The sequence below is a fragment of the Mustelus asterias genome, chromosome 7 (assembly GCF_964213995.1).
Source record: "Mustelus asterias chromosome 7, sMusAst1.hap1.1, whole genome shotgun sequence".
In the NCBI taxonomy this organism is placed as follows: domain Eukaryota; kingdom Metazoa; phylum Chordata; class Chondrichthyes; order Carcharhiniformes; family Triakidae; genus Mustelus; species Mustelus asterias.
In genome coordinates, this window is record NC_135807.1 from 71,311,785 (window position 1) to 71,339,447 (window position 27,663).

Below are 27,663 nucleotides of genomic sequence, written 5' to 3' on the forward strand. Positions count from 1 at the left end.
CATTCTCTGCAACTGAACGACTCACGAAGAGTTGGCTGCTGTTCATAACCACACTCACTACGGCTGATAAAGGTAAGATGGATTGAGATTTGATTTGGGTTATGTAATGTCAAAACACCAATTTTGTTTAAATTTTGTTTCCTGCTCCACAATTGGTGATAATATCTTGCTTTGTATGTTAGAACACTTTACCTGCTGGACTCATCATTTATGCATCATATTACATCTCAATCTCCCATACCTTCTAATTCTGGAATACCTGAGGTGCTTCTGAGGTCGAGTCACAGAAGAATTGAACGGCTTCTCTCTATCATTTCTTCTGATGCTTGCAGGCAAATGCAGCGATTCTGGATATCAAGCTAATTACTAATGCCATGTGTGTCAAGACTCAATCAGGATCTTAATGAATTGTTTCATAAAGTATGCGGCATGTTAATTGGTATGAAAGAACAATGCATTTAACAGATTTTTTTCTGAAAAGCTTTGGTTGATCTTATATAGCTGTGTGCCGAGAGGATTTTCAATCAAAAATCTAGTTTCAACCAAACTAGAATTTAGATTTATTCTGAACTGTTAAATGATACAATTTTACATCTTCCTCTGTTCAACATCCACCGGTCACATTTCAATAATTTTATAATAGAACCCCATGGAACATTTTGAAATCTTAATTTAGCACTCATCACCGAATGGAGACATTGTTCCGACAATAAAAGATTATGAAAAGTTGAAAGTACCTGCCCACGTTTGCAGCCCGTTGATTCAGGAAACTTTTCAAACAAGGCACATGTTTTGGGGACTTGTTTACAGGATTTCTCAGCCCTACGACCTAGTGAGGAAAAGGAAAAATATATACAAGGCAGCAGCAGCATTGCCATAATTTCAGATTGCCATAATTAGATGCACAGGCAATGAATTGATCTGACAACCATTCCAAATCCAAAAAACCATGGATTTGAACAATCCAATCTACAAATGCTGTTTGTCCATCATCCCCACCATCTGTTCAGGTGAATATAGTCATAGTTCCCAACAGTATATCTTAATTAAATACATCTTTAGCGCGAGTTGGCAGATTTTCTCATTTGCTTGTGAATTCATCTCCTATTTACAAAGCTTTTGTGTGTAATTCATTTATCCAACCTACACGAGTGGGGGAAAAAAACCTTCTCCACAGGTACAATGTTACCACAGCAATAATACAGACTTTACAGTGCATGTGTCACAGATTCATTGACAGTGATGCATACAAGCTCATCCTTCTGCATGTAAGAGTTCAATTCAATTCACCAAGGACTGCAACTGAGTGTTCAGTAACTATGTATTAAGTGCTCTGAAAGCTTTGATGCATGCCTCCACTGGGAGATGACACACATTTCAATGCAGTATCTCCCATGTGAGGCCACTTTAAGATTTGCTGCGCTGTCATGTATTAAACAAGTTTGTTCCGACCCTCTAATTTTTCAGATTACTTTACCAACGAAATGAATTGAGAACTGCTTCCCCCACTAAAATTGATATTTAATATACAAAACATTCTTTAGAACTCATTAATGTAACTTTACATTTTATTTTAGCTATTTCAATGGCCATTAACCCCTATTGAAATTTAGACACCTGCTGAATAGTGAACAATAAGGAAACAAAAGATTATTAGCATAGAGGAGGAGGAAAAAAAAAATCACATCTCAGTTCAATTCAGCAGATATTCAAACGAGCACTTTCCCGCAGTGACCTCCCGAGTAGAAAATCAGAAGCAGAAACCTGCAGCTAATTTTTCTTCCATCTCTAATCTTGACTGGTGAAGTCAATTATGTTCCCACCACACCTCAGTTGATGCCAGTTAGTTCGGCATATATTGAATTTAAAGTTCCATGGAGGTACCCCCGATGTGTAAATTTAGAACAGGCCATCTGGGAGTAAAAAAATTAAAAAAGAGCTTCTCAATAGTAGCTTAATCACAAGGAAAGCACCTGAGAGAAGTATATTTAAGGTGGAGGCTGTGGGCGCTTGCTATGAAATATTTATAAATTAAAAGGTTGGGTATTATAAATGGATGAAGAGATGAAAATGACTTGTTGATCAAAAAGCACAAGGAAAGGGCTATGGCTTTAGAAGATTAGGTACAAAAACTTTGAAGGACAGACAGAAGTGAGGAGATTAATAAAAATGGGTGGATTATTCTGTAATAAACATGGTAAGTAAACCATCACTGGTGTAAAATAGTTGAATGAGTATTGGACTGCAAGATGAAATCATCAAGGATGAAAGTTGGAGCAGTTGTGACCTGGGGTGGGGGTTATCATCAAATGGAGACAATTGCTAAGGGGAAGTACTTCCCTCTGCTTAAACTTATCTTCCTCCTCAAACTCCTTAATAGTGATTGGAAGGCACAAATGAAGACCCAAATTGTGCATTGAGCAAGAACCAAGTTTTCTTTTTGAATAATACTCTTGTTTGCTTTCATCCAGCTGGATCAGGGCAATTGCTCCAGACAAGTATCTCATGAATGCCAAAGTACAAAAGGGAGTGGAGTTGTAGAGAATCAAAATGATTTAGATAAAATATGACAGAACACCAACAGTTGAAATTTAATACAGGAAAGTATAAAATATTGAGCATGGGAAAGATAGATCACAAGTGTCCTCCTTGACTGGCGATGAAATAGCCAACCCTGGAGTTTAAAGGGATCTCAAAATCATTGTAGTTTAGATGTTCAATACATCCAACTTTACAGCAGCAGACAACACAGCTAACAATGCTGAATTACAGAGCCAAAACGGGAGAATACCAGTCAGAGGAAGCCAGGTTCATACTATAACAAATTCTGGTCAGCTCATACTTTGACTATTGTGGCTGGGTTCTGGTAATCAAGATACAAGAAAGGAATCAAGTGTTGGAGGCAGAGCAAAAAAGAGCCAGCAGTCACATCTATTGTGCGAAAGTTCTGAATTATGGGAAAGACGGAGAGGTTTGGCTTCTTAACAGATGCCAGTAACAGATGTCAATCAGCGTTGAAATATTTGAAAAACGGAGTCAGAGTACCAGTGGACAGGATGTGCAATGATGATCTGTTCAGCCAACCCACATTCTGAATGGCTGTCTAGAAAAGTAGTAGGAGGTTAGTCAAAATAATTTAGATTTTTTTCCATCCACACTTAAATTGATGGCTATTTGGTGGACCACAATTCTATGGCCAATTAATTTAACCATAAAAGCTGTTTCGCTTCATAATGTAGGCAGAGTAATTGGTAGTCAGAAGCACAACAAATGCAGCGAGTTGCTAATTCGAGTTTACATCTCTCAAATCAATGTTTCATTTGAAAGCTGTTCCCATCGCCAATACTGCTCCATGCTATTATGCTGAAGAATAAGGAGGTACAATCTACTGAACTGTTATAAAAATAAATATGAAACCTATAAAGCAGGTTATTTGTGCAGAACGAACCCTTGCCCATTCTGGTGTGATATTGTGCAATTTTTCTCCAATAATCTAATGAATGAGGAATGTATCCCATGGTCTTCTATTGTCATTAGAATAAAACTACTGCTAATAGCACAAGTGAAGGAAGGAAGGTTGCAGAGAGGAATCAGCAAAATATTATTTGGTTGAATTAATCTTCACTTTAGCACCTGGCAAAACTTGTACAGCAGCTTAGGCAGCACACAGCACTACCCAAACACCAAGGAAACCTCAGCAATGTAAAACACGTGCTCAGGTCAAGCTACATGACACAAATTCTGAATATATAGATATATATAGAACTTAATATTTGTTCAACATGCCACCAGTAACTGCACATCTCTTTTAAACAAAATTGGATCATTAAAGAAATTATGTTCGCTACATTGTTATGCCATGATGACTTATTTTAAGTGTGACAATACTGTGCCTTTAGGAAATGTATTTGAGTCATGTTTCTTCTGCAGGATCTGTTATATGCACTCAGAGCTGCTTTGTCTGGATCTAGCAGCACTGCATTGTTACTGCAGCAGCATAATTGATCTTAATTACTATAATGTTTGCTTTAATCTGAACTAATGCAGGGTTGTTATTTTGTGTTTCCCCCTGGGATATTTCAGAGTGGGGCTTTATTAGGTTGATTGGCAGGTAAAGTCATATGACTGGGTGGAGCTAGGCTTTCACAGAGAACTCGAGGCAATCTGCTTTTTTGGGTTCTGTGGAGAGAAGTTGCTTTCTCTGTATCTCTTGCTCTGTCTGAAATGGAGACTGGAATCTGCCAAAAAAAGCTTCTTTCTCTGAGATTCTAGTGTCTGGGGTGGAGCTTTCTCTGGAGGTTGCTGCTTAAAATTTAGAAGCAAGTGTCTGTCTAGATCACTCTCAGAAGTGTCAAAAGGCTGGAAGTTTAGCACCATGTGAGCATATTTGGCTTTCTGTGGTTCTAAAGGGATTTGTGTCTATGAGAGATACTGCTAAACTAGAACAATAGAGATAGCTAGCTGTTAAGAATTATACTCTGTCACGTTAAAGTATTTAAAATGGTAAATGTTATGCTAATTCTTTTTGTTATAGTTTTTGATAAAAGCTTCCTAGTGGGTCAATTGAATCATACCTGGAGTGAAACACCTTATGCTCATCCAAATGCCAAAATCAAATATAAAAGTTAGAGTCCAGGCTAATTTCATAAAATACCATGTGGTTTCTGATCTAGTCCTTAACACAAGATAATGACCAGGATTTATGTTGGGTTTTAATGACCGTGTCCACCAAGCTTTCTTGATCACCGAGCAGATAAATGTATTAACGTAGTATTAGGCTATTCAAAATATAGAGGCCTCAGCATTAATCTCTGTTCAATGTAGAATTACCTGATCTTGGCCTCAGGATGGGAGAAGGTGCAGGGGAATACCTCACTGGGTGGCAAGAGGATCAAAGGTAGAATCAGCAAAGGTTCCTGCTGGAGGTGGACCCACTGTGGACATTGAGTATCACAGCTAAACATTATCCAGATTTTACTTATAATCTTCAGAGTCTTAATAATAAGAGCTGCTGCTGCCTGTGGAACAACTTAAGGAAAGGAAGTGATAAAAAGAATTGGAGGATTGGAATTGGCAGATTGGAAGATGGGAAACATTTAAAGATCAACAAAGAGATTCTAAAAAAATAATTAAAAAAGCATCCTTACTTGAGGAAGGATGGAGTGGCATTAACATAGAACAGTACAGCACAGTACAGGCCCTTTGGCCCTCGATGCTGTGCCGAGCTTTGTCCGAAACCAAGATCAAGCTATCCCACTCCCTATCATTCTGGTGTGCTCCATGTGCCTATCCAATAACCACTTGAAAGTTCCTAAAGTGTCCGACTCCACTATCACAGCAGGCAGTCCATTCCACACCCCAACCACTCTCTGCGTAAAGAACCTACCTCGGACATCCCTCCTATATCTCCCACCATGAACCTTATAGTTATGCCCCCTAGTAACAGCTACATCCACCCGAGGAAATAGTCTCTGAACGTCCACTCTATCTATCCCCCTCATCATCTTATAAACATCGATTAAGTTGCCTCTCATCCTCCTCCACTCTAAAGAGAAAAGCCCTAGCTCCCTCAACCTTTCCTCATAAGACCTACCCTCCAAACCAGGTAGCATCCTGGTAAATCTCCTCTGCACTCTCTCCAATGCTTCCATATCCTTCTTATAGAGGTGACCAGAACTGCACACAATATTCCAAATGTGGTCTCATCAAGGTCCTGTACAGTTGCAGCATAACCCCACGGCTCTTAAACTCAAACCCCCTGTTAATAAACGCTATAGAAAATGCTATCCTGCACTAGAGGCAGTTCAGAGGAGGTTAATAGAAACATAGAAACTAGAAGCAGTAGTAGGCCATTTGGCCCTTCGAGCCTGCTCCACCATTCATTTTGATTATGGCTGATCATTGAATTCAATATACTGATCCTTCCCCCCCCCCCCCCCCCCCCCCACCCCCACCCCCCCCATATCCCTTGATCCCTTTAGCTCCAAGAGCCAAATCTAATTTCTTCTTGAAATCCGACAACGTTTTGGCCTGAACTATATTCTGTGGGAGTGAATTCCACACATTCATCACCATCTGGATGAAGAAATGTTTCCTCACCTCAGTTCTAAAAGGTTTACCCCTTATCCTCAAACTATGACCCCTAGTTCTGGACTCCCCCACCATTGGGAACATTCTTTCTGAATCTACCTCATCTAATCCTGTTAGAATTTTAAGTTTCTATGAGATCCCCTCTCACTTTTCTAAACTCCAGTGAATATAATCCTAACCGACTTAGCCTCTCCTCATATAACAGACCTGCCATCCCAGGAATCAGCCTAGTAAATCTTTGCTGTACTTCCTCTATAGCAAGGGCATCTTTCCTCAGATAAGGACACCAAAGCTGCACACAACACTCCTGGTGTGGCCTCACCAATGCCCTATACAATTGCAGCAAAATATCCCTATCCCTATACTCAAATCCTCAAGGTTCACAAGATTGATGAGGGGTCTGTCTTATGAAGAGAGATTAAGCAGTTTAGGGTAATACTCTTTAGAGTTTAGAAGAATGAGAGGAGATCTAACTGAGGTATATAAGATAAAAGATATTGGCAAAGTAAACGTAGAGCAGATGCTTCCTCTTCATATCATATAAGCATAGAATCTACAATGCAGAAGGAGGCCATTCGGCCCATAGAGTCTGTACCAAACACAATCCCACCCAGGTCCAATCCCCATAACCCCATGCATTTTACCCTTGCTAGTCCCCCTGACACGAAGCAATTTAGCATGACCAATCCACCTAACCTATACATCTTTGGACATCTCTTCTGGGGCAATCTGGAATAAGAAGTCATAGTTTTAGGATAAGGGGAAGCAGATTTAAAACGTTCGGCTGGAGCAAAGCTTTTGCTCCGAGATTTGTGTGGGACTTGCTATACATTTCCTTTAGTTAGGGAAGCTGAGAAGGAACTTATTCTTGGCTTTGCTTCAGCCAAACACATGTTTTTGAAGGAACCATGACTATTCAGAAATTTCAGACAACAACCATCACATTGAACAAGGTGGTCACAAGTTCAATTCCAGATCTGTGTCAAGATAATTGGTGTAAGTTGATGCTGTAACAGTACTATAACAGCTCCAGGTTCACTAGGTTAGGGAGAGGTAAATGAAGGATTCCTGCTAGAAATGTGTGCCTAAATGTGAGGTGCAGTCATGGCTAGGTTCAGATGCGATGCCCACTCTGCATGAACCACAGGGAGACGGGAGAGGAATGTAACTAATTGTGTAGCTCCACCAAAGAGTCGCACAAGCACAATGGGCTGAATGGTCTCCTTCTGTGCAGTTATCATTTTATGATTCAGATAAGTTGCTGACAGTCATTGACAAATCGCACAAGGAATACAGTCAGTCGGGCAAGGTATTAGATGGCATTAGCACCCATGGAACTGTATCTCCAGGGTGGAGTTAATGCTTTGAGGGCATGAAGAGAGAAAACTACTAGATTGAACTGAAAACATTCCACTTTTTGTGGTATTGTTCATGTGAATTTATCAATATCTTTACGAACAGCTGACAGGAAAAGGCAATTGATGGTGGCGAGCAAACTAATGACAGGCACATTCCAAGCAATGTGTGTCTAGGGATTAATAAAATGAAATGCAAGCACATATTCATCCAAATTTCATTTATTCAAAGGTGTGCATGATTATGTCATTTAAGAAAGTAATAGTTTCTATTGTTCTGCACCTGTGGCAAAATATCAAGCTAGATGTAATAACGACTTATAATATCAACAAGTTCTGATAATCTGGGAACAATACTCATTAACCATTCAGTATCTGGATGCTGAGGCATCACAATATTGCTGACTGATGGTGCAAGTTATGGAAGTAGCTCTGAATGAGCATATCCTGTATTTCACAATCATATAAACCAGAGGTGACCGTACGGGATGTGCGGCATCATTAAAGCTATAATCGCTTTGTGATGCTAGAGCACTTTACATTAATAGTTGAAAATGCTATTTTGCTTAATCAGCATAGCAACTGAAATTCAGATACAAGTGTCAGACATGGACTGTTGCTATAATGCTCTATGAGGCACCTTGACAGTTCCACAACAAATTCATGTGAATGGCTTGTCATAATGTAATATGAAATGCAATTTTCCATGTTCAGGTCAACAAAGGCTTCGCTACAGCACTCTTAACCAATTTTTGAGCTAACTTACCAGGGTCATTGTTTACTTCCAATCAGACAAAAAGTGAACACATTTTTCATGGGTTTTACACATTGCAATATATAGGGTAGGATTTTCTGGATGTGTGCATCCCAAGACCAGAAATTCCCGTCCAAGCTCAACGGACCTTTAAATGGTCCACTGAATTTTCTGTCTCGTCCGCTATGACTCCTGCAGCAGGTGTGATAGGAAATCTTTGGTTATAGATAATCAATATACAGTAACATCACACATCTCTGAAGTGATATCCTCACAATCAGGTATTACCTTGCTGCCAAAGCGTAAACTGGCTCCAGTCTCCTTTCTCTCTCAAGTTTTCATCTTCTGGTAAGAAAAATCCCCTTTCTTTATCCATAACAGCCAGACCCTCATCACGGATTAACTTCCAATTCCTCTCAAGAGTCTACAATGCAAAAAATAATAAAGTTTAGATATTGGATTTAGGATCTCACAACAGAACTACCATCCTTCAAGTGCGAAGGTCATTATCAGGAACGTTTCTTCCTCAGTAGCAAAATGAAAATCTAATAAAGCAGCGTTGCCCAAGTCTGGTCAGTGTCTGAAAGATGTATTATGTGCAATGTACAACACCAACTTGTAAGCAATAAAATCACAGGACTTATAGGTGATAAAAAGGGATGTGACCCAAATTAACTGGGCTGAAAAGTTGTCAAGTAGATCGATAGATCGGCAATGGGAATTTTTAAAGCACAAGATAGAGTGTACAAAGTAAATGTACTGCTATCAAGTGAAAAAGAGGTGAATGAAACTACAGGGTTCTGTGAACAAATAGAAAGGTAAAACTAAATTGAAACTTGAAGAGAAGATACAAGATAAAGTTAGAAATAGCAATTTATAACAGTTAAAATGTAGTAGGAAGTTGAATGAGACTAGAAGGTGTCATGGTGGTTAGCACTGCTGCTTCACAGCTCCAGGAACCTGGGTTCGATTCCCGGCGAGGGTCACTGTCTGCGAGGAGTTTGCACATTCTCCTCGTGTCTGCGTGGGTTTCCTCCAGGTGCTCCGGTTTCCTCCCACGGTCCAAAGATGTGCGGGTTAGGTTGATTGGCCATGCTAAAATTGCCCCTTAGTGTCCTGAGATGCGTAGGTTAGAGGGCTGAGCGGGTAAATATGTAGGGATATGGGAGTAGGGCCCGGGTGGGATTGTGGTCGGTGCAGACTCGATGGGCCGAACGGCCTCTTTCTGTGCTGTAGGGTTTCTATGATTCTATTCTATGATAATTTAGGCCGCAATTTCCCACCTGTGTCACACCTGGCGCAAAATGCGTAACAGTGGAGTGGAGCAGAGAATCGTTGGTGAGTGGATGAGCTAATTTGGCATACCAGGCGTGGCCAGGGTGCTAGGAACAGTGCTGAAGGGGAGGGGAATGCTGCGAAGGAGGTGGATGGGCTGTCGCCAAGGGGCGGGGGGAGCGGGCTCTCGCCACGGCGGGGGGAGCAGGCTCTCGCCAAGGGGCGGGGGGAGCGGGCTCTCGCCAAGGGGCGGGGGGAGCGGGCTCTCGCCAAGGGGCGGGGGGAGCGGGCTCTCGCCAAGGGGCGGGGGGAGCGGGCTCTCGCCAAGGGGCGGGGGGAGCGGGCTCTCGCCAAGGGGCGGGGGGAGCGGGCTCTCGCCAAGGGGCGGGGGGAGCGGGCTCTCGCCAAGGGGCGGGGGGAGCGGGCTCTCGACAAGGGGCGGGGGGAGCGGGCTCTCGACAAGGGGCGGGGGGAGCGGGCTCTCGACAAGGGGCGGGGGGAGCGGGCTCTCGACAAGGGGCGGGGGGAGCGGGCTCTCGACAAGGGGCGGGGGGAGCGGGCTCTCGACAAGGGGCGGGGGGAGCGGGCTCTCGCCAAGGGGCGGGGGGAGCGGGCTCTCGCCAAGGGGCGGGGGGAGCGGGCTCTCGCCACGGCGGGGGGAGCGGGCTCTCGCCACGGCGGGGGGAGCGGGCTCTCGCCACGGCGGGGGGAGCGGGCTCTCGCCACGGCGGGGGGAGCGGGCTCTCGCCACGGCGGGGGGAGCGGGCTCTCGCCACGGCGGGGGGAGCGGGCTCTCGCCACGGCGGGGGGAGCGGGCTCTCGCCACGGCGGGGGGAGCGGGCTCTCGCCACGGCGGGGGGAGCGGGCTCTCGCCACGGCGGGGGGAGCGGGCTCTCGCCACGGCGGGGGGAGCGGGCTCTCGCCACGGCGGGGGGAGCGGGCTCTCGCCACGGCGGGGGGAGCGGGCTCTCGCCACGGCGGGGGGAGCGGGCTCTCGCCACGGCGGGGGGAGCGGGCTCTCGCCAGGGCGTGGGGAGCGGGCTGTCGCCACGGCGGGGGGAGCGGGCTGTCGCCACGGCGGGGGGAGCGGGCTGTCGCCACGGCGGGGGGAGCGGGCTGTCGCCACGGCGGGGGGAGCGGGCTGTCGCCACGGCGGGGGGAGCGGGCTGTCGCCACGGCGGGGGGAGCGGGCTGTCGCCACGGCGGGGGGAGCGGGCTGTCGCCACGGCGGGGGGAGCGGGCTGTCGCCACGGCGGGGGGAGCGGGCTGTCGCCACGGCGGGGGGAGCGGGCTGTCGCCACGGCGGGGGGAGCGGGCTGTCGCCATGGCGGGGGGAGCGGGCTGTCGCCATGGCGGGGGGAGCGGGCTGTCGCCATGGCGGGGGGAGCGGGCTGTCGCCATGGCGGGTGGAGCGGGCTGTCGCCATGGCGGGGGGAGCGGGCTGTCGCCATGGCGGGGGGAGCGGGCTGTCGCCATGGCGGGTGGAGCGGGCTGTCGCCCGGGGTGGGGCTGGGGCGGCAGGCTGTCGCCATGGCGGGGGGCTGTCGCCATGGTGGTGGGGGCGGGCAGGCTATCGCCTGGAGTGGGATGTCATGAAAGGGAGGGTATGTCATGAAAGGGAGGGTATGTCATGAAAGGGAGGGTATGTCATGAAAGGGAGGGTATGTCATGAAAGGGAGGGTATGTCATGAAAGGGAGGGTATGTCATGAAAGGGAGGGTATGTCATGAAAGGGAGGGTATGTCATGAAAGGGAGGGTATGTCATGAAAGGGAGGGTATGTCATGAAAGGGAGGGTATGTCATGAAAGGGAGGGTATGTCATGAAAGGGAGGGGATGTCATGAAAGGGAGGGGATGTCATGAAAGGGAGGGGATGTCATGAAAGGGAGGGGATGTCATGAAAGGGAGGGTATGTCATGAAAGGGAGGGTATGTCATGAAAGGGAGGGTATGTCATGAAAGGGAGGGTATGTCATGAAAGGGAGGGGATGTCATGAAAGGGAGGGTATGTCATGAAAGGGAGGGTATGTCATGAAAGGGAGGGTATGTCATGAAAGGGAGGGTATGTCATGAAAGGGAGGGTATGTCATGAAAGGGAGGGTATGTCATGAAAGGGAGGGTATGTCATGAAAGGGAGGGGATGTCATGAAAGGGAGGGGATGTCATGAAAGGGAGGGGATGTCATGAAAGGGAGGGGATGTCATGAAAGGGAGGGGATGTCATGAAAGGGAGGGGATGTCATGAAAGGGAGGGGATGTCATGAAAGGGAGGGGATGTCATGAAAGGGAGGGGATGTCATGAAAGGGAGGGGATGTCATGAAAGGGAGGGGATGTCATGAAAGGGAGGGGATGTCATGAAAGGGAGGGGATGTCATGAAAGGGAGGGGATGTCATGAAAGGGAGGGGATGTCATGAAAGGGAGGGGATGTCATGAAAGGGAGGGGATGTCATGAAAGGGAGGGGATGTCATGAAAGGGAGGGGATGTCATGAAAGGGAGGGGATGTCATGAAAGGGAGGGGATGTCATGAAAGGGAGGGGATGTCATGAAAGGGAGGGGATGTCATGAAAGGGAGGGGATGTCATGAAAGGGAGGGGATGTCATGAAAGGGAGGGGATGTCATGAAAGGGAGGGGATGTCATGAAAGGGAGGGGATGTCATGAAAGGGAGGGGATGTCATGAAAGGGAGGGGATGTCATGAAAGGGAGGGGATGTCATGAAAGGGAGGGGATGTCATGAAAGGGAGGGGATGTCATGAAAGGGAGGGGATGTCATGAAAGGGAGGGGATGTCATGAAAGGGAGGGGATGTCATGAAAGGGAGGGGATGTCATGAAAGGGAGGGGATGTCATGAAAGGGAGGGGATGTCATGAAAGGGAGGGGATGTCATGAAAGGGAGGGGATGTCATGAAAGGGAGGGGATGTCATGAAAGGGAGGGGATGTCATGAAAGGGAGGGGGTGTCATGAAAGGGAGGGGATGTCATGAAAGGGAGGGGATGTCATGAAAGGGAGGGGATGTCATGAAAGGGAGGGGATGTCATGAAAGGGAGGGGATGTCATGAAAGGGAGGGGATGTCATGAAAGGGAGGGGATGTCATGAAAGGGAGGGGATGTCATGAAAGGGAGGGGATGTCATGAAAGGGAGGGGATGTCATGAAAGAGAGGGGATGTCATGAAAGAGAGGGGATGTCTCTGTCAGGAGAGAGGGGGAGCCTCAAGTTCAATTTGAGATTGGGGCGCCCCTTAAAAAGGGCACCCAATCTCGGTGAAGCTGGGCTCACTGGCATGTTTAGGCCCGCTCCTCTCAGAATCCGTGCAAAATTCACCATTTCCGAAAAATGTCCAAGTGCTGCAAAATTGTGACCTGATGTGCGCCGGCATGTCCAGTGCGAATCACATTGTGTCATTTTGGGTGAGAAACCAATCATTTATTTTGGGAAAACTCTGCCCTTAGATGATGATTTTGGAAGAGTTGACTTTGTCCCAGTGACAATTTATATGATTACTTTGCTAGCAAAGGTCCTGAAATGTTTTCCTATGCATGAAACAAATGCTTTTTTTGTTGAATAATTACCTGAATACAAGTCTTTATTAAAAATGCACATACCTTCACCAGTTCGGTATAGCCTGTTTCTTTCGTTGTCCACCAGGGCTGAGCCTTAAGTCCATTGACATTGTAAAGTGAACGCTGCCACACTGATGCAAAGTGACCCTTTTTGTGTCCCAGTTCATACCATGTGTATGCCTGTGGATCAAACGGTCCAGCAAAACTAGGTCATAAATCATACCAAGAAATTGTGTCAGCAAGTCTGGTGTTCCCATGGTCCATCAACCTCTTCACTGCTAACTGTACTGTCAATTTTAATATAATGTCATACAAAAATTTTAACTCAAAATTACACGTCAGGATTATTTTATTTCACGAATTACAGATTGGATGACTTACCCAGAGAAATTAACCATCAATTAACCTGACCATTTCACTGAATGTATTGTTAATAGCAACGCTAATGTAAGCTTTCCTATTGATGATTTAAACATGATTAAACTAGGCTATTACTTAGAACTAAATTATTAATTGACATCTATAACATCGATTTATAATCTCATGGGATCAAAGGTGAACTAGCGAGATGGGTACAGAACTAGCTTGGCCATAGAATACAGAGGGTAGCAGTGGAGGGGACTTTTTCTGATTGGAAGTCTGTGACTCGTGGTGTTCCGCAGGGCTCTGTACTGGGACCTCTGCTGTTTGTGATATATATATATATAAATGATTTGGAAGAAGATGTAGCTGGTCTGATTAGTAAATTTGCGGACGACACAAAGATTGCTGGAGTTGAGGATAGTGATGAACATTGTCAGAGAATACAGCAGGATATAGATAGGCTGGAAAATTGGGCGGAGAAATGGCAGATGGAATTTAATCCAGATAAATGCGAAGTGATGCATTTTGGTAGATCTAATGCAGGGGGGAGCTATACAATAAATGGCAGAACCATCAGGAGTATAGACACACAGAGGGATCTGGAAATGCAAGTACACAGATCCTTAAAGGTGGCAGCACAGGTGGAAAAGGTGGTGAAGGCAGCATATGGCATGCTTGCCTTTATTGGACGGGGCATAGAGTATAAAAGTTGGCATATGATGTTGCAGTTATATAGAACGTTGGTTAGGCCACATTTGGAATACTGCGTCCAGTTCTGGTTGCCACACTACCAGAAGGACGTGGAGGCTTTGGAGAGAGTGCAGAAAAGGTTTACCAGGATGTTGCCTGGTATGGTGGGTATTAGCTATGAGGAGAGATTGAGTAAACTAGGGTTGTTCTCCCTGGAAAGACGGAGGTTGAGGGGCGACCTAATAGAAGTTTGTAAAATTATGAAGGACATAGATAGGGTGAACAGTTGGAACCTTTTTCCCAGGTCAGAAATGACAAACACAAGGGGTCACAAGTTCAAGGTAAGGGGGGCAAGGTTCAATACAGATACGCGGGGGACATATTTTACACAGAGGTTGGTGGGGGCCTGGAATGCACTACCAAGCAAGGTGGTTGAGGCAGACATGCTCGGATCATTTAAGACTTATCTAGATAGCCACATGAACAGACTGGGAACAGAGGGATACAAACGGATGGTCTAGTTAGGAACACATGATCGGTGCAGGCTTGGAGGGCTGAAGGGCCTGTTCCTGTGCTGCATTGTTCTTTGTTTTCAAATAGAACATGGCTGGAACTGGTGCACAGTATGGATTTTAACTGCTTAATACTCCTAGATCTTTCTTTGCAATATCAGAGGACACTTCACTGGAGGTAAAGACAATAGCAAAGGCATTTGAGGATGATAGAAAATTTCTAATATTTAAAAAATCCAAAATTCAGAGGTATATTTAATCTAGCTTCAACTTTCCTTGCAAGGTTAACCCAATTTAGAATCTCAGTTTTTATTAAACATCTTTTACAAAAAATACTTAAAATGGAATTAGATGCTCTCCATCTATCCTGTCATCTTCAATTATCTATGCACTTATACATCCAGGTCCATCTGCTCTTGCACCCTCTTAAGAATTTTACCCAATATTTTTTATTGCCTCTCCATGTTCTTCTCACCAAAATGAATCACCTCACAATTCACCACATTGAACTTCATGTTCCACCTGTGTGCCCACTCCACCAACTTGTCTACGTCCTTATGAAGTTTGCCTCACAGTTTATAGTACTTATCTTAGTATATACATGAAATGTTAATTTGGAAGAAATGCATCACCGATCTTAACTGGTTTTTCATGAACAAGTTCTATTAACCCATTTGTATAAAATGGGAACTTGCAGTTTTACTCACCTCTTGATCACCCACTCTCTGCAATGCATCTCCCAAGTGGAAGTAAAAGCGACCGTCATCAGTCCCTGGATCCCCAGATAATAATCCTTCCTGCAGAGATTGTATTTTTAAAACATCTACTTACACCACAAAGCCAACATACAAAAGGTACATTCTTCAATACTCGTAAGATATACACTTGACTTTGCTTCTATTTTGTTTTCTCTATTTTATTGCAAACCTGTTTTTCTGAATTAACCACCTTCAGTGCAAATAAACTAATGTAGCAATCTTGCAAGAACGCACTTGGTACCTCATGCCTAAAACTACTAACTGTGTATGCTAAACAGCAACATGATTTTACACGTGCTAGTCCATGGGAATTAAATCTGGTTCAACTTTGAATGAAGCAGCACCATGCAATTGCAGAATGTAGTTTTCCTTCATTTCTCTGGCCATGCACTGAAACTTAAAAAAAACACTTATTATCTCAACATTTTCACTCTTATACCAAGAACCACATCTGTATTATTAGCTTTAAACTTACATGAAGCAACAACGGAATAAAAAACTTTTCAACCCCCTCCCGCTTGAATCGGGATTTGAGGATGAAAATATCTCTCATTACCTCTTAGCCTCACACTGTCAGTGATGAACATGAAACTGATTTAACCAGTGTGAGTTAAACAGTCTGCAACACTTTGCTAATTCCTATGAAAAGGCCAACTGAGACTGGATGCAACAACAGAAATTTACCAAGCACACTGATGTAAAGGCATCAAGTTGCTACAAAGGTCACAAAATCAGTTTTGATGTGGCTTCGAAAACTGATATCCAAGTGGGCAATGTACTGTTAATTGGGATTTAGCAAAACTCTTGGAATTAGTGCTGCCTTCAATTGTCGATTGATCACACCACTGATGGTATGGGCAATGTTCATATGAAAAAAGTAACTTGTATTCCATTTAACCTGACTGGATTCCGGTATTTAAATATGTTGCAACATCTTACTAGTGTAGTTAATCTTACTAGTGCAGCACTTACCTTAAGATATGGAATGCTTTCAGCTATCTGATTTCTAGCTTTGAGGATGAATCCGTAATGAACTTTAGCAAATCCATCATCTGGAGCAAGCAGCAGAACCTGCAACAACACATGACTATTATACCCAGTCTCCTTTCATCCAAAATCTTTCACGGGACTTTGCTGAAATGTAAAATCAAAATAAACTGCCTAATCTAATTATTCTTAATTATTTTCTTTACAAATGTTTTTAAACTGTAACAAATTAACCTAAGGTGGGTTGCTGATTTACTTGAGTGGACATCAGTGGCTGACAGTGAATCAATGATTGCAGGTCATTGAAAAAAGGAAACAGAAAAATAACGAAAAGTACATTGTATCACAGAACAGTCAGTGCTTTTCCATCTTGTATACCCATATGCAGAGTATTGCTAAAATGGTGAGAAATGAGAAAGTGTTCATGTCCAAAAGGACCTGGTGTCCTCGTCACTAAGTCACTGAAAGATAACATGCAGGTGCAGCATTCCATTAGGAAGGCTAGTGGTATGTTAGCTTTTATTGCAAGAGGAACTGAGTATCAGTAGCAAAGCCTTGCTTCAACTGTATAGAACCTTGGTTAGACCACATCTGGAGTACTGTGTAGTTTTGGTCCCCTTATGTTAGGAAGGATATTACTGCCTGAGAGCAAGTGCAATGAAGGTTCCCCAGACTTGTTCCTGGGATGATGGGACTGTGCTGTGAAGGGACATCAGAGAAACCGGGCATGTGCCAATATTAAGGGCATTTAAATGGTCATTGGATAAACATATGGATGATATTGGAATAGTGTAGGTTAGATGGGCTTTAGATTGGTTTCACTGGTCGGCGCAACATCGAGGGCCGAAGGGCCTGTACTGCGCTGTAATGTTCTATGTATTCTCTGGAGTTTTGAAGAATGAGGGGCAATTTCATTGAAACTTACAAAATACTTCAAGGGATAAACAGAGTAGATGCAAGTAAGATGGTTCGTTTGGTTGGGATCTGCGGAAGCTCCGTCACTGAGTACGTTTAAGACAGAGACGTAGAAAATAGGAGCAGGAATAGGCAATTCAATCTTTCGAGCCTGCTCTGCCTTTCATCGTGATCATGGCTGATCATCCAACTCAATAGCCTGATCCCACCTTCCCCCCCATATCCTTTGATTCCCTTCATCCCCAAGAGTGACATCTAACTCCATCTTGAAAACATTCAATGTTTTGGCCTTAATTGCTTTCTGTGGCAGCGAATTCCATAGGCTTACCACACTCTCGGTGAAGAAATTTCTCCTCATCTCAGTCCAAAAAGATTTACCTCTTATCCTTAAACTATGACCCCTGGTTCTGGACACCCCCACCATCCTCCACATCCTTCCTGTCTAGTCCAGTTCGTTAGAATTTTCTAGGTTTCTATGAGATCTCCCCTCATTCTTCTAAACTCCAGCAAAAATATAATGCTAGCCGTCTCAGTCTCCCCTCATATGTCAGTCCTGCCATCCCAGGAATTAGTCTGGTGAACCTTCGCTGCACTCCTTCTATAGCAAAAACATCCTTCCTCAGATGAGGCGGCCAAAACTGCACACACTATTTCAGGTGTGGTCTCATCAAGGCTCTGTATAATTGCAGCACGACATCCCTGCTGCTCTACTCAAATCCTATCGCTATGAAGGCCAACATATCATTTGCCTTCTTTACCACCTGCTACACCTGCATGCTTACCTTCAGCGACTAGTGTACGAGGGCACGCAAGTCTCATTGCAGATTCGCCTCTCCTAATTTATAGCCAGATAATAATCTGTCTTCCTGTTTTTGCTACCAAAGTGGATAAACACATTATACTGCATCTGCCATGCACTCACTCAACTTGTTCTAATCACACTGAAGCACCTCTGCATCCTCCTCACAGCTCACCCTGCTACCTAGCTGTGTGTCATCTGCAAATTTACATTTAATTCCCAGGTTGAAATCATTAATATATATGGTGAATAGCTGGGGGCCTAGCATGGATCCCTGCGGTACCTCACTAGTTACTGCCTGCCATTCGGAAAAATACCCATTTATTCCTACTCTTTGTTTCTTGTCTGCCAACCAGATTGATACCCATCGCAATACACTACCTCTAATCCCATGCATTTTCATTTTTCATGCTAATCTCTTTTGTGAGACTTTGTCAAAAGCCTTCTGAAAGTCCAAATAAAATCACATCCATTGGCTCCCTCTCATCAACTCTACTGATTCCATCCTTGAAGAATTTTAGTCGATTTGTCAAACATGATTTGCCTTTCGTAAAACTATGCTGATTTTGCTACTGTTTGTCTAGTCCTCTGCTATTAAATCTTTTATAATGGACTCTAGAATTTTTCCCACTACCAACATCAGGTTCACTGATCTATAATGTCCTGTTTTCTCTCCACCTCCCTTTTTAAATAGTGGGGTTACATTTCTACCCTCCAATCTGTAGAAACTGTTCCAGAGTCTATAGAATCTTGGAAGATGACCACCAATGCATCCAATATTTCTCGAGCCACTTCTTTAAGTACTACAGAATTCTAAATGCCAATGACAAGAGGAGATGTAGGGACCGTGTGAGGAAAAAGACGTGAAGTGGATGACCAGCCATGATCACATTGAATGCGGAGCAGTCTCAGTGGGCTGAATGGCACACTCTTGCTCCTCTGTTCCTATATAAACTCTTTACGCTGTTATGGAGTTGGCGGGGAGTTCTTTATTCATAATGGGCATGTCGATTGAAGGACCTGTGGTGATCAAGAGGAGAAATTTTTCCACAACAGCCAAACTTCCTGAACTTTTTTTGTTATTCATGCAGATTTCTAAAAACACAAGCTAGCCACTTGATTATTGTGAAATATTAGGCATTGTAACGTTATGATATAAATAGGCAAACTGTGCAAGAAATACATTATCTAATAATCATTAAACAGAGAATCATTTGGAAAATTTTGTTTTGACAAAATACTGAGAACTGTGTCTTTTCCTAGAAATGAAATGCGCCAAATGCAAATACAGAAGTTGTGAGGAGATGCAAGGTCAATGAGGTTGGAATATTCATATTAACCATTGCACTGTTAACTGTGGATGTTGAAACTAACAAAATAATGTCAGGTTTCCACAGGGGTAAAAGCTAAGGCTGCAGGAAACCATGGGTTAATTCTAATTCCAGATTGACCTTTGTATTCAGGGACACCATGCAATTATGTTCATGACCTGCGAGAATATAGGGTCAATGAGAACAAAGGAGAAGCATGGTTCTGATCCTGAAGAGAACCATGGCAATGGAATTTTTGATAACAAACAGCTGAAAATTTGTTGTTTATGAGGCTGATCTGGCACAGTTTGATTGACAGTCTAGACAGGGGCTACCTTTGTTTCTAAGCAACACTATCTGGGAGAATTTGAGAGAATGGAAATAGACCCGATTTCTTTTCTCTCTGTAGTCTGGTTTGTATAGTCACTTTTCTTACTCCATTCGTTCTTAGTTTTCTGGCTTTGAGCCTGATGAAAGGCCAATAATATAGGGGCATTATCTCGCTGAAGTAGTATCTGGTAAACATTGTTTGGGAAAGGCAGAGAGCCAGGGTCTCTTCCCAATCCTGTTAATGCAAATTATGCAATAACACACTCCACATTATTTTTCATAAAATAACTTGATTAGGATTTGCCAAACACTGTTGATGTATTCAATGGCTGTGAAGCTATACATGTAGTTTTGGTTCAGTGTCTATTTTTTTTACCAGATTCAAAAATGTATATTTTCTCCAACAAAGCACATACAAAGCGAAGTCCAATTCAGCAGTTTGATCATGTGCATTATTGAAATTCTATCCAGGCAACGTCTTGTTACATGTCATGACTTGATAGAAATCAGATATCAGTCAGTTAAAATGAGCTGGATATTTCTGTCCCAATGTGGCGCTAAAGGGCAGTCAGTGAGCTTTACAAATCGTGGGCAAGACCTCAATCTGGGATTCCTGCTCCCATTCTTGGCGCAGGCAGTTTTCATTGGCATAGGATAAGGAAGTGGGTCAGCAGCCTGCATACTGCTGTTCCGACATCGTTGTGGATGTGGGCATTCTGTTACTTCTATAATTTTGATGGAGGAGAGAAGGCTTTTATAAGTGAGGTAACTCACAACAGCACAGAGGTTTCACGAACCATGGTTTGAAGGCGGGAACAACATGAAAGGAAATAGAAAAGGGTGTTGCTTACTTCACATCATAATGAAGTATTGTAAATAAATTGTCTGCTTTTGATACAATGATCATGGTGTTTTGTTTTGAAAATGTAAATTGCCATTAAATAAAGTGACTGCCACATTGTTACTTCTGACAACTGGCAAATTGACAAAGGAAATGACAGCAGTGTGAAAATGGAAAATCTTCAGATGCATTAGAGTACATGATCCCTGGATAGAATACTATTCTGCATTGTACAGCATTTAATCCAGATCGGACTGTGTGAAATTTCCCCATTGTTTTAATTTTTGTCCTTAAAGTTCAGCTGAGGAATCTCTGGCTTTTTCAAAGCTTTGACCGATGGCTCAGTTTATGACTGCCCTCAAAATTTCTGATGGATTCTACTCAGTAGGGGTTGTTTATATAGTATAAATGTCAGTGCGAATGCTTAGTTGACTACTAATCCACTAATGGATTCTGCTCTACAGGATTTTTTGACACACTGTTTATGGGAGTAAGAGCTTGTTTGTTTTGACAGATTTATGAACATTTAAGAGGATAAAATTTTGTATAAGTTTTTCAAGTGACTTTTAATTTTGACCGATTTTACGCACTTTTCAATGTTATCAGAGGGCTTGAGTTCTCTTTATAGTGGATACTGGTTGCGTGGATGAAAGGGGCATGGGGGTGAAAGACAGGGGGTAGAAGACTATGGGAGGTTAAGGGGGTGGAGGCATGAGGATCCAAGTGCCTTCCACTTATCTCCAGAACAGGGCTGATGTCTCAGCAATTGGAGGTTGCCTTTTAACCCGGCTGCCTTGGCATTGGCCTGTCCAATAGCAGAGCTGACCCCAGATTTCTGATAAATGGCAATATTAATTGGTGGGCATTGCAGGTTCGCGACACTGGAAAATCTCCCAGCTCAAAGATGAAAATCCAGACCGGTGTCTGAATAAAGTTCTTTGTGTCTATCAACACTGTATTCAACACCTGATCTAAATATGAAACAAAGGATACTGAAGTGATCAAAGGACTGTTTCATTTTGATAGTAACTACAGCACTTCTGTGCATCTACATTGGGTTGAAGAGACCTTTGGAATGGTCTTGGCTTCTTTGCTTGGTACAATGCATTTTACTCCTCTTTTCCCTAAGATGCGGATTCATGGTAGGATAGCTCCACAGCTCTCTAAATGGTCACCCTCCTTCATGTGTAAGCATAAATAGAGAATTCTAGCAAAGAGATCAGAACCTGATCCTGCTTTTGCCCACACATACACACACTAACCACCAAATGTGACTGAAAAGCTATTCAGAAAAGCATGCCAGATCAATTTTATTCTCCTTTTTAGGTCACGGCTGCTGGGGTAGAGTTCATAACAATTAGCCAATTTTGCACAGATCGAGGATGCAACTTGGTATCAAGTTCCATAATAGATAATTCATGTAACAAATGAAACATTAAGAAGTACACATTCTTCAGAACAGGCTCTCCTTAAATGTGGAATTTAAGCATGGGAATAAATCTGTCCTTCCAGAGTAAAAATCATGCAAATAAATTCTGAAAGCTTGCTGTTTTTAAAAGCTTACCTCTTCATATACTTTCATGGCATTACTGTTGTCTCCTAACAAAAGATAACCTACTCCAAGCTCATTCCTAATTGAGATATCACTTGGGTAACGATCTACCAGCTTCTGAAGGGTCAACACAGAACGTTTGATGTGGCCTGTAAACACACACAGAAAATCAAATACAAATTGGCAGAAACCAATAGCTTGCAATATACATCTTAAAGACAGGTGTTGAAGAGCTTCTGAAATGACTATTTTATGAAACTATGATCCTTATTTCCCCAACCTTTTCTTGGGTAATATGCATTTTTCAAATATACCCTTCAAATATTTATCTGTGCTCAAACTTTTGTGCACCACATTTACTTTTCAGTTCTATGGTAGTATTGGCAGTGCTGCTCAAAAATAAATTACAAGTTCCAACCACTTGACGCCGATCAAATAAAGCGGTTTCTGCAGGTTCCTCCAGTGGAAGCAGCAACTCAAAGAAATAAAATCATTAGCAGACATAGCACTGCTTCCTGGCTGCTGGACGGGACAGCACGGTGACACAGTGGTTAGCACTGCTGCCTCACAGCTCCAGGGGCCCAGGTTCAATTCCCAGCTTGGGTCACTGTCTGTGTGGAGTTTGCACATTCTCCCCGTGTCTGCGTGGGTTTCCTCCCACAGTCCAAAGATGTGCGGGTTAGGTGCATTGGCGATGCTAAATTACCCGTTACTGTCCTGGGATGCGTAGCTTAGAGGGATTAGCAGGGTAAATATAGAGGGTTATGGGGTGGGGCCTGGGTGGGATTGTAGTCAGAGCTGACTCGATAGGCTGAATGGCCTCTTTCTGCACTGTAGGGATTCTATGATTCTATACCTGTCATTATCAGGTAGATGCCAGTGTTGTAACTATATTGGAACAACTTGGCTAGTGGTGCAGTTAGTTTTGGAGCATAGGTCTTCAACCAGGGTGTTGTTGGGGTTCCATAGTCTTTGTTTTATACAATGTGCTCAGCTGTTTCTAGATATGATGTGGAGTAAATCAAATTGTCTGAAAATTTTTGAGGCTGAGGATCTCTGGAGGAGGTGGAGATGAATCATTCTCTTAACACTTTCGGGTGAAGATGGGTGCAAATGCTTCAGTCTCATCTTTTGCATTCATGCTGGGCTGTGCTCTCATTGAATGGTGAACCATTGTTCTGCCATGTGGTGAGATTAGAGCTGGTCGGTGCCTTAACTCCGTTTCCTACCTTGGCTCCATATCACTAAATACTTTCAGTTAACTAAATCTCGGATTTAAAATTAACAATTGATCTGGTATCATAAGAACATAAGAAATAGGAGCAGGAGTAGGCCATCTAGCCCCTCGAGCCTGCCCCGCCATTCAATAAGATCATGGCTGATCTGACGTGGATCAGTACCACTTACCCGCCTGATCAATTGCCATTTGCAAAAGAGAGTTCCAAACTTCCATCGCCCTTTCCTAATTTCAATCCTGAAAGATCTAGCTTTAATATTTAGACTATGCCCTCTAGTCTTAGACTTCCCAATCAGCAGAAATATTTTCTCTCTTTCTATCTATTCACCTTAATATTTTGAAAACTTTCATCAAGTTACCAATTAACCTTCTAAATCTTGGGAAATGCAACCCTAGTTTTTATAATTGCTTCTTATAATTTAACTGAGAGTCCAGGTCGCCTTGTGGGAAATCTACATTGCACTCCAGTATATACTTCCTAAAGTGTGGCACCAAGAACTGAACACAGTGCACTAGGTGTGGTCTAACCAGAGCTTAGCTGATTTCTACCTTCCTCCCCACCCCCCACCTTATATTTTGGAACTCTGGAAATAAAGACAACATTCCACTAACATTTTTGATTATATTCTGTACCTGTTAATGATCAGAAACTGGGCTACCAAAGTATTTTTTGATCAAGTTTCCAGTCTTTTGCGTGTAGAGAATTTAGAGACATATAAATAGAGGCCAACTACCATAGACCAAACTGTTTTGTAAATTTATTATTTATTAAAGTTTATTTATTAGTGTCATAAGTAGGCTTACGTTAGCACTGCAATGAAGTTACTGTGAAAATTCCCTAGTCGCCCCGCTCCGGTGCTTGTTCGGGTATACTGAGGGAGAATTTAGCATGGCCATTGCACTTCGCCAGCATGTCTTTTGAACTGTGTAAGGAAACCGGAGCACCCGGAGGAAACCGATGCAGATACAGTGAGAATGTGCAGACTCCACAGAGACAGTGACCCAAGCCGGGAATCGAACCCAGGCCCCTGGACTGCTAACCACTGTGCTGCCTCAGATGTCCTGTCCAAAAGGTTGACCAAATCAGTGTACTCTAAAGTGATGGAAATTGTCGCCAACGGTGCTGTCAAGTCACACTGACTCGATAATCTGATCACCAATGCTTTGTTTAGGGTGCACCAGGACCCCTGGGCTGTAGATATCATTACAGCCTTAGTTCAATCATGGACAAAAGAGCAGAATTCCACAGGTGAGGTGAGGGTGACTGCCTTTGGCACCACATTTGGCCACATGTTCCTTCATCAAGCCCGAGTAAAATTTAAGTTAATGGGAATGAGGGGGAAACTCATCACTAGAGTCGTATAGACTAAAGACAAATGTTCACCCCTAGTTCCCCTGGGCTCTGAGAGTTTACATTCCATTGCGAAGAAATTATACATTTCTGTTACATACAGAAGTTACAAAATCACATCCTCTTTGTCAATAATGCACCTATCGTATGTATTGACCTGAACATATTAGGTGGGATTTTACGATCTCGCTCATCCCAAAACCATAAAATCCCGCCAGAGATCAACGGACCTTTCCATGTTCTGCTCCTCGCCCACTCTGATTCCTGTGGTGGGTGGGCCGGTAAAATTCCGGTCATTGTAACCCATTCCCACAAATACCAAAACCATTAAGAACAAGAGCTAATATGCTTTCTATCATAATGCTAATAGAAAGATGTTCTACCCTACAAATATTGTTAATCAATTAAATCAATGCATGGGTTTTGTTTAAAGATAAAGTCATCCAAAGTTCAACCTACTCAGAATCAGTCCTTCAAAGCTGATTTAAAAACTCTTAATTGTATTATGCGCAATTAAGACAGCATACTGTTGGCTCAAGACTCTCGGTAACTTAAAGTTGTAAAACAATTAAGTTTCTGACAAACATCAGTTGCAAAGTATTCCAACTGCCTTGACAGTCCATTGTTTCATTAATGGAAATTCAAACTAAATAATTTAATATAAAATGTGGCTAAATAATAAAATCCATAGATATTACAGATTAGCAACAAACCCAAAAATAGTAGAATTATTACAATCTTATACATTGACATTCAATGCTGCAATCATGGCTGAATTCTCCATCATCAACATGCTGGGTGTTATCACGGATCAGAAACTTAATTGGACCAGCCAGATAAATAACATGACTACAAGGGCATCTCTTGTGAGAGCTAGGAATTCTGTGGCGAGTAATTCAATTCCTAACTCCCAAAGCCCATCTACCTTTTATAAGGCACCCCATTCACCACCTTAAACATTCACTCCCTCCACCACTGATGCACAAGAGCAGCAGTATGTACCATATACAAGATGCATAGCAACACTTCACCAAGGTTCCTGCGACAGAACTTCCAAACCCACAACCTCTATCACTGAGCAGGACATGGGGAACATCACCTCCATGTCACACAACATTCTGACTTGGAAATATATATCACTGTTCCGTCAATGCTGGGTCAAACTCCATTATAGCACTCTTGTGTATATAAAAGATTATAAACAGGAGCACAAGTAGCACATTGGGCCCATCGAGCTTGTTCTGACATTCAATAAAATCATGGTTGATCTGATTGCGACTTGGACTCCACTTTCCTGCTTGTCCTCCTGCAGCACAAGAACTGCAGCAGTTCAAAAGGAGACTGACCACCACATTCCCAAGGGCAATTAGGGATGGGCAATAAATGCTGGTTTTGTCTTCAGTGCCCACATCCTGTGAATGAATGAAGTAAAATCTCTAAATTCCCCTTTCCACCACCTTTTCATAAACTTGAAAGGCGTGGTCTTGAACTCACTGTCACCTTCTCTTGCTGCTACAATTTATTTTGAAAAGAATTATTACTATTGCTTCTCTGAACTGTTTTCCAGGCTCCACTCCCAAGGTCAAAATACATGGGGGTGCGATTCTCCCTTCCCGCTGCATTGCTTTTTTAGCGCAGCGGGCCGGGAGATCTAACGGTAGCCGATTTGCACGATTCATGCTGGGTGTCTGGGTCTGAGCGCATCTCCCAGCACCGGATTTCCAGCGCTGTCAGCTCCGAATGTATGCAGTGCCTAATTATAATATAATTTCAATGTGATTAGCAGACTGAAATCTCCAGGCTCGATACTTCTCCCCCCCCCCATGGGGAATGTTTCAGCGGAGTTTATAGCCCACTTGCGCGGAGCTGGCGTCCCGACCCCGCTGGAGTGAAAGGGTGGGGGGGGGGCAATAGAGGCCTCCCAGAGGATCGGGCGCCAGAGGTTGCCATCTGGACTTTGCCACCTTGGCAGTGCCAATCTGGGCCCCTGGTAAGGCCAGCAATGCAGGGGTCGTGGGGCTGGCCAGCAATCTGGAGGCCGGCAGACAGGGGCCACTGCGCATGCATCGATCTCGGCACCGACAGATCAGCGCATGCGCAGTGGCCCACTCAGCGCTATGCTGCTGACCTCTCCAACGGGTATAGGCCCAGCCTCCAGCTTTCAGCATGATTCACACTAGGGCTCTTTGTGATACACAGAGTGTGGGAGATTCACTCCAGTTTTCAGGTGAATTTGACGCTTCGAATATTTTTGGGAGAATCGCCCCGATGATCTTTCATATCCCTGTGTCCTTGTATTGAAGAATGAAGTTTGGTTGTGATGCCTCTGCCAATAATTAGCCTTTTGATCAACCTGTGACCTCAATTTTTTCAAATTTATATTTTGTGTGTAATATGTGGGTAAGTGCAAGTATCATTGTCCAGTAACAGCAGCAAGTATAACATCTTTATTCTTAAATTTCTGTACGTACTGAATGAATTACACAAACCGATCTGATCCCTTTCCACCTGTGCAACTCAGTAATTAACCCAGAAATTTTACTAGCTTATTCTAGTTGCTAATTCTAATTAGATTTTTTTTGTTCCTGTTAGCTTCTCTCTCTACTTTCCATTTTTTATTTTTGCTCTTTACTGATTTTTTAAAAATTTTACCTACTGAACTGACCTAGGTAGAGATAAATATTAAACTATTAATTTGACTTTTTAATTTCACAGTCAAAAGGCTTAAATTCATGGAGGTACTGACTCAAATGAGTTATTCCAACTGTCAATAAGCTATGCAAAATTTACAAAACCATTCCTCACCTAAAAACTGCTGTCTGTTTGCCTGTCGTTTTATTGCCAGCTTCACCAGATCTGCAGTTGGGTTTGGCATGTCAGCCACTTCTCCATAGGTATTGATTGCTCTCTGAAGTATCTCATTGCTTCGCATCTTCTCTGCCAAATCATCCTCCGACTAGATGAAATTATAAAGTATTAAAA

General features: G+C 43.4%; 1 protein-coding gene across 14 annotated transcripts in view; it reads right to left on the reverse strand.

Annotated features, from left to right (window-relative positions):
- Positions 1 to 27,663, reverse strand: part of unm_hu7910 (un-named hu7910) — a 217,059-nt gene that overhangs the window by 12,127 nt on the left and 177,269 nt on the right. For all 14 annotated transcript variants that reach the window (XM_078216221.1, XM_078216218.1, XM_078216226.1 and 11 more), the window contains 7 exons: positions 27,487 to 27,637; positions 22,106 to 22,242; positions 16,332 to 16,430; positions 15,309 to 15,398; positions 13,079 to 13,216; positions 8,488 to 8,623; positions 738 to 829 (listed from right to left, as the gene is read on the reverse strand). In XM_078216221.1, the coding sequence (XP_078072347.1) occupies positions 738 to 829; positions 8,488 to 8,623; positions 13,079 to 13,216; positions 15,309 to 15,398; positions 16,332 to 16,430; positions 22,106 to 22,242; positions 27,487 to 27,637 (843 nt within the window). The remainder of the gene's footprint in view (positions 1 to 737; positions 830 to 8,487; positions 8,624 to 13,078; positions 13,217 to 15,308; positions 15,399 to 16,331; positions 16,431 to 22,105; positions 22,243 to 27,486; positions 27,638 to 27,663) is intronic.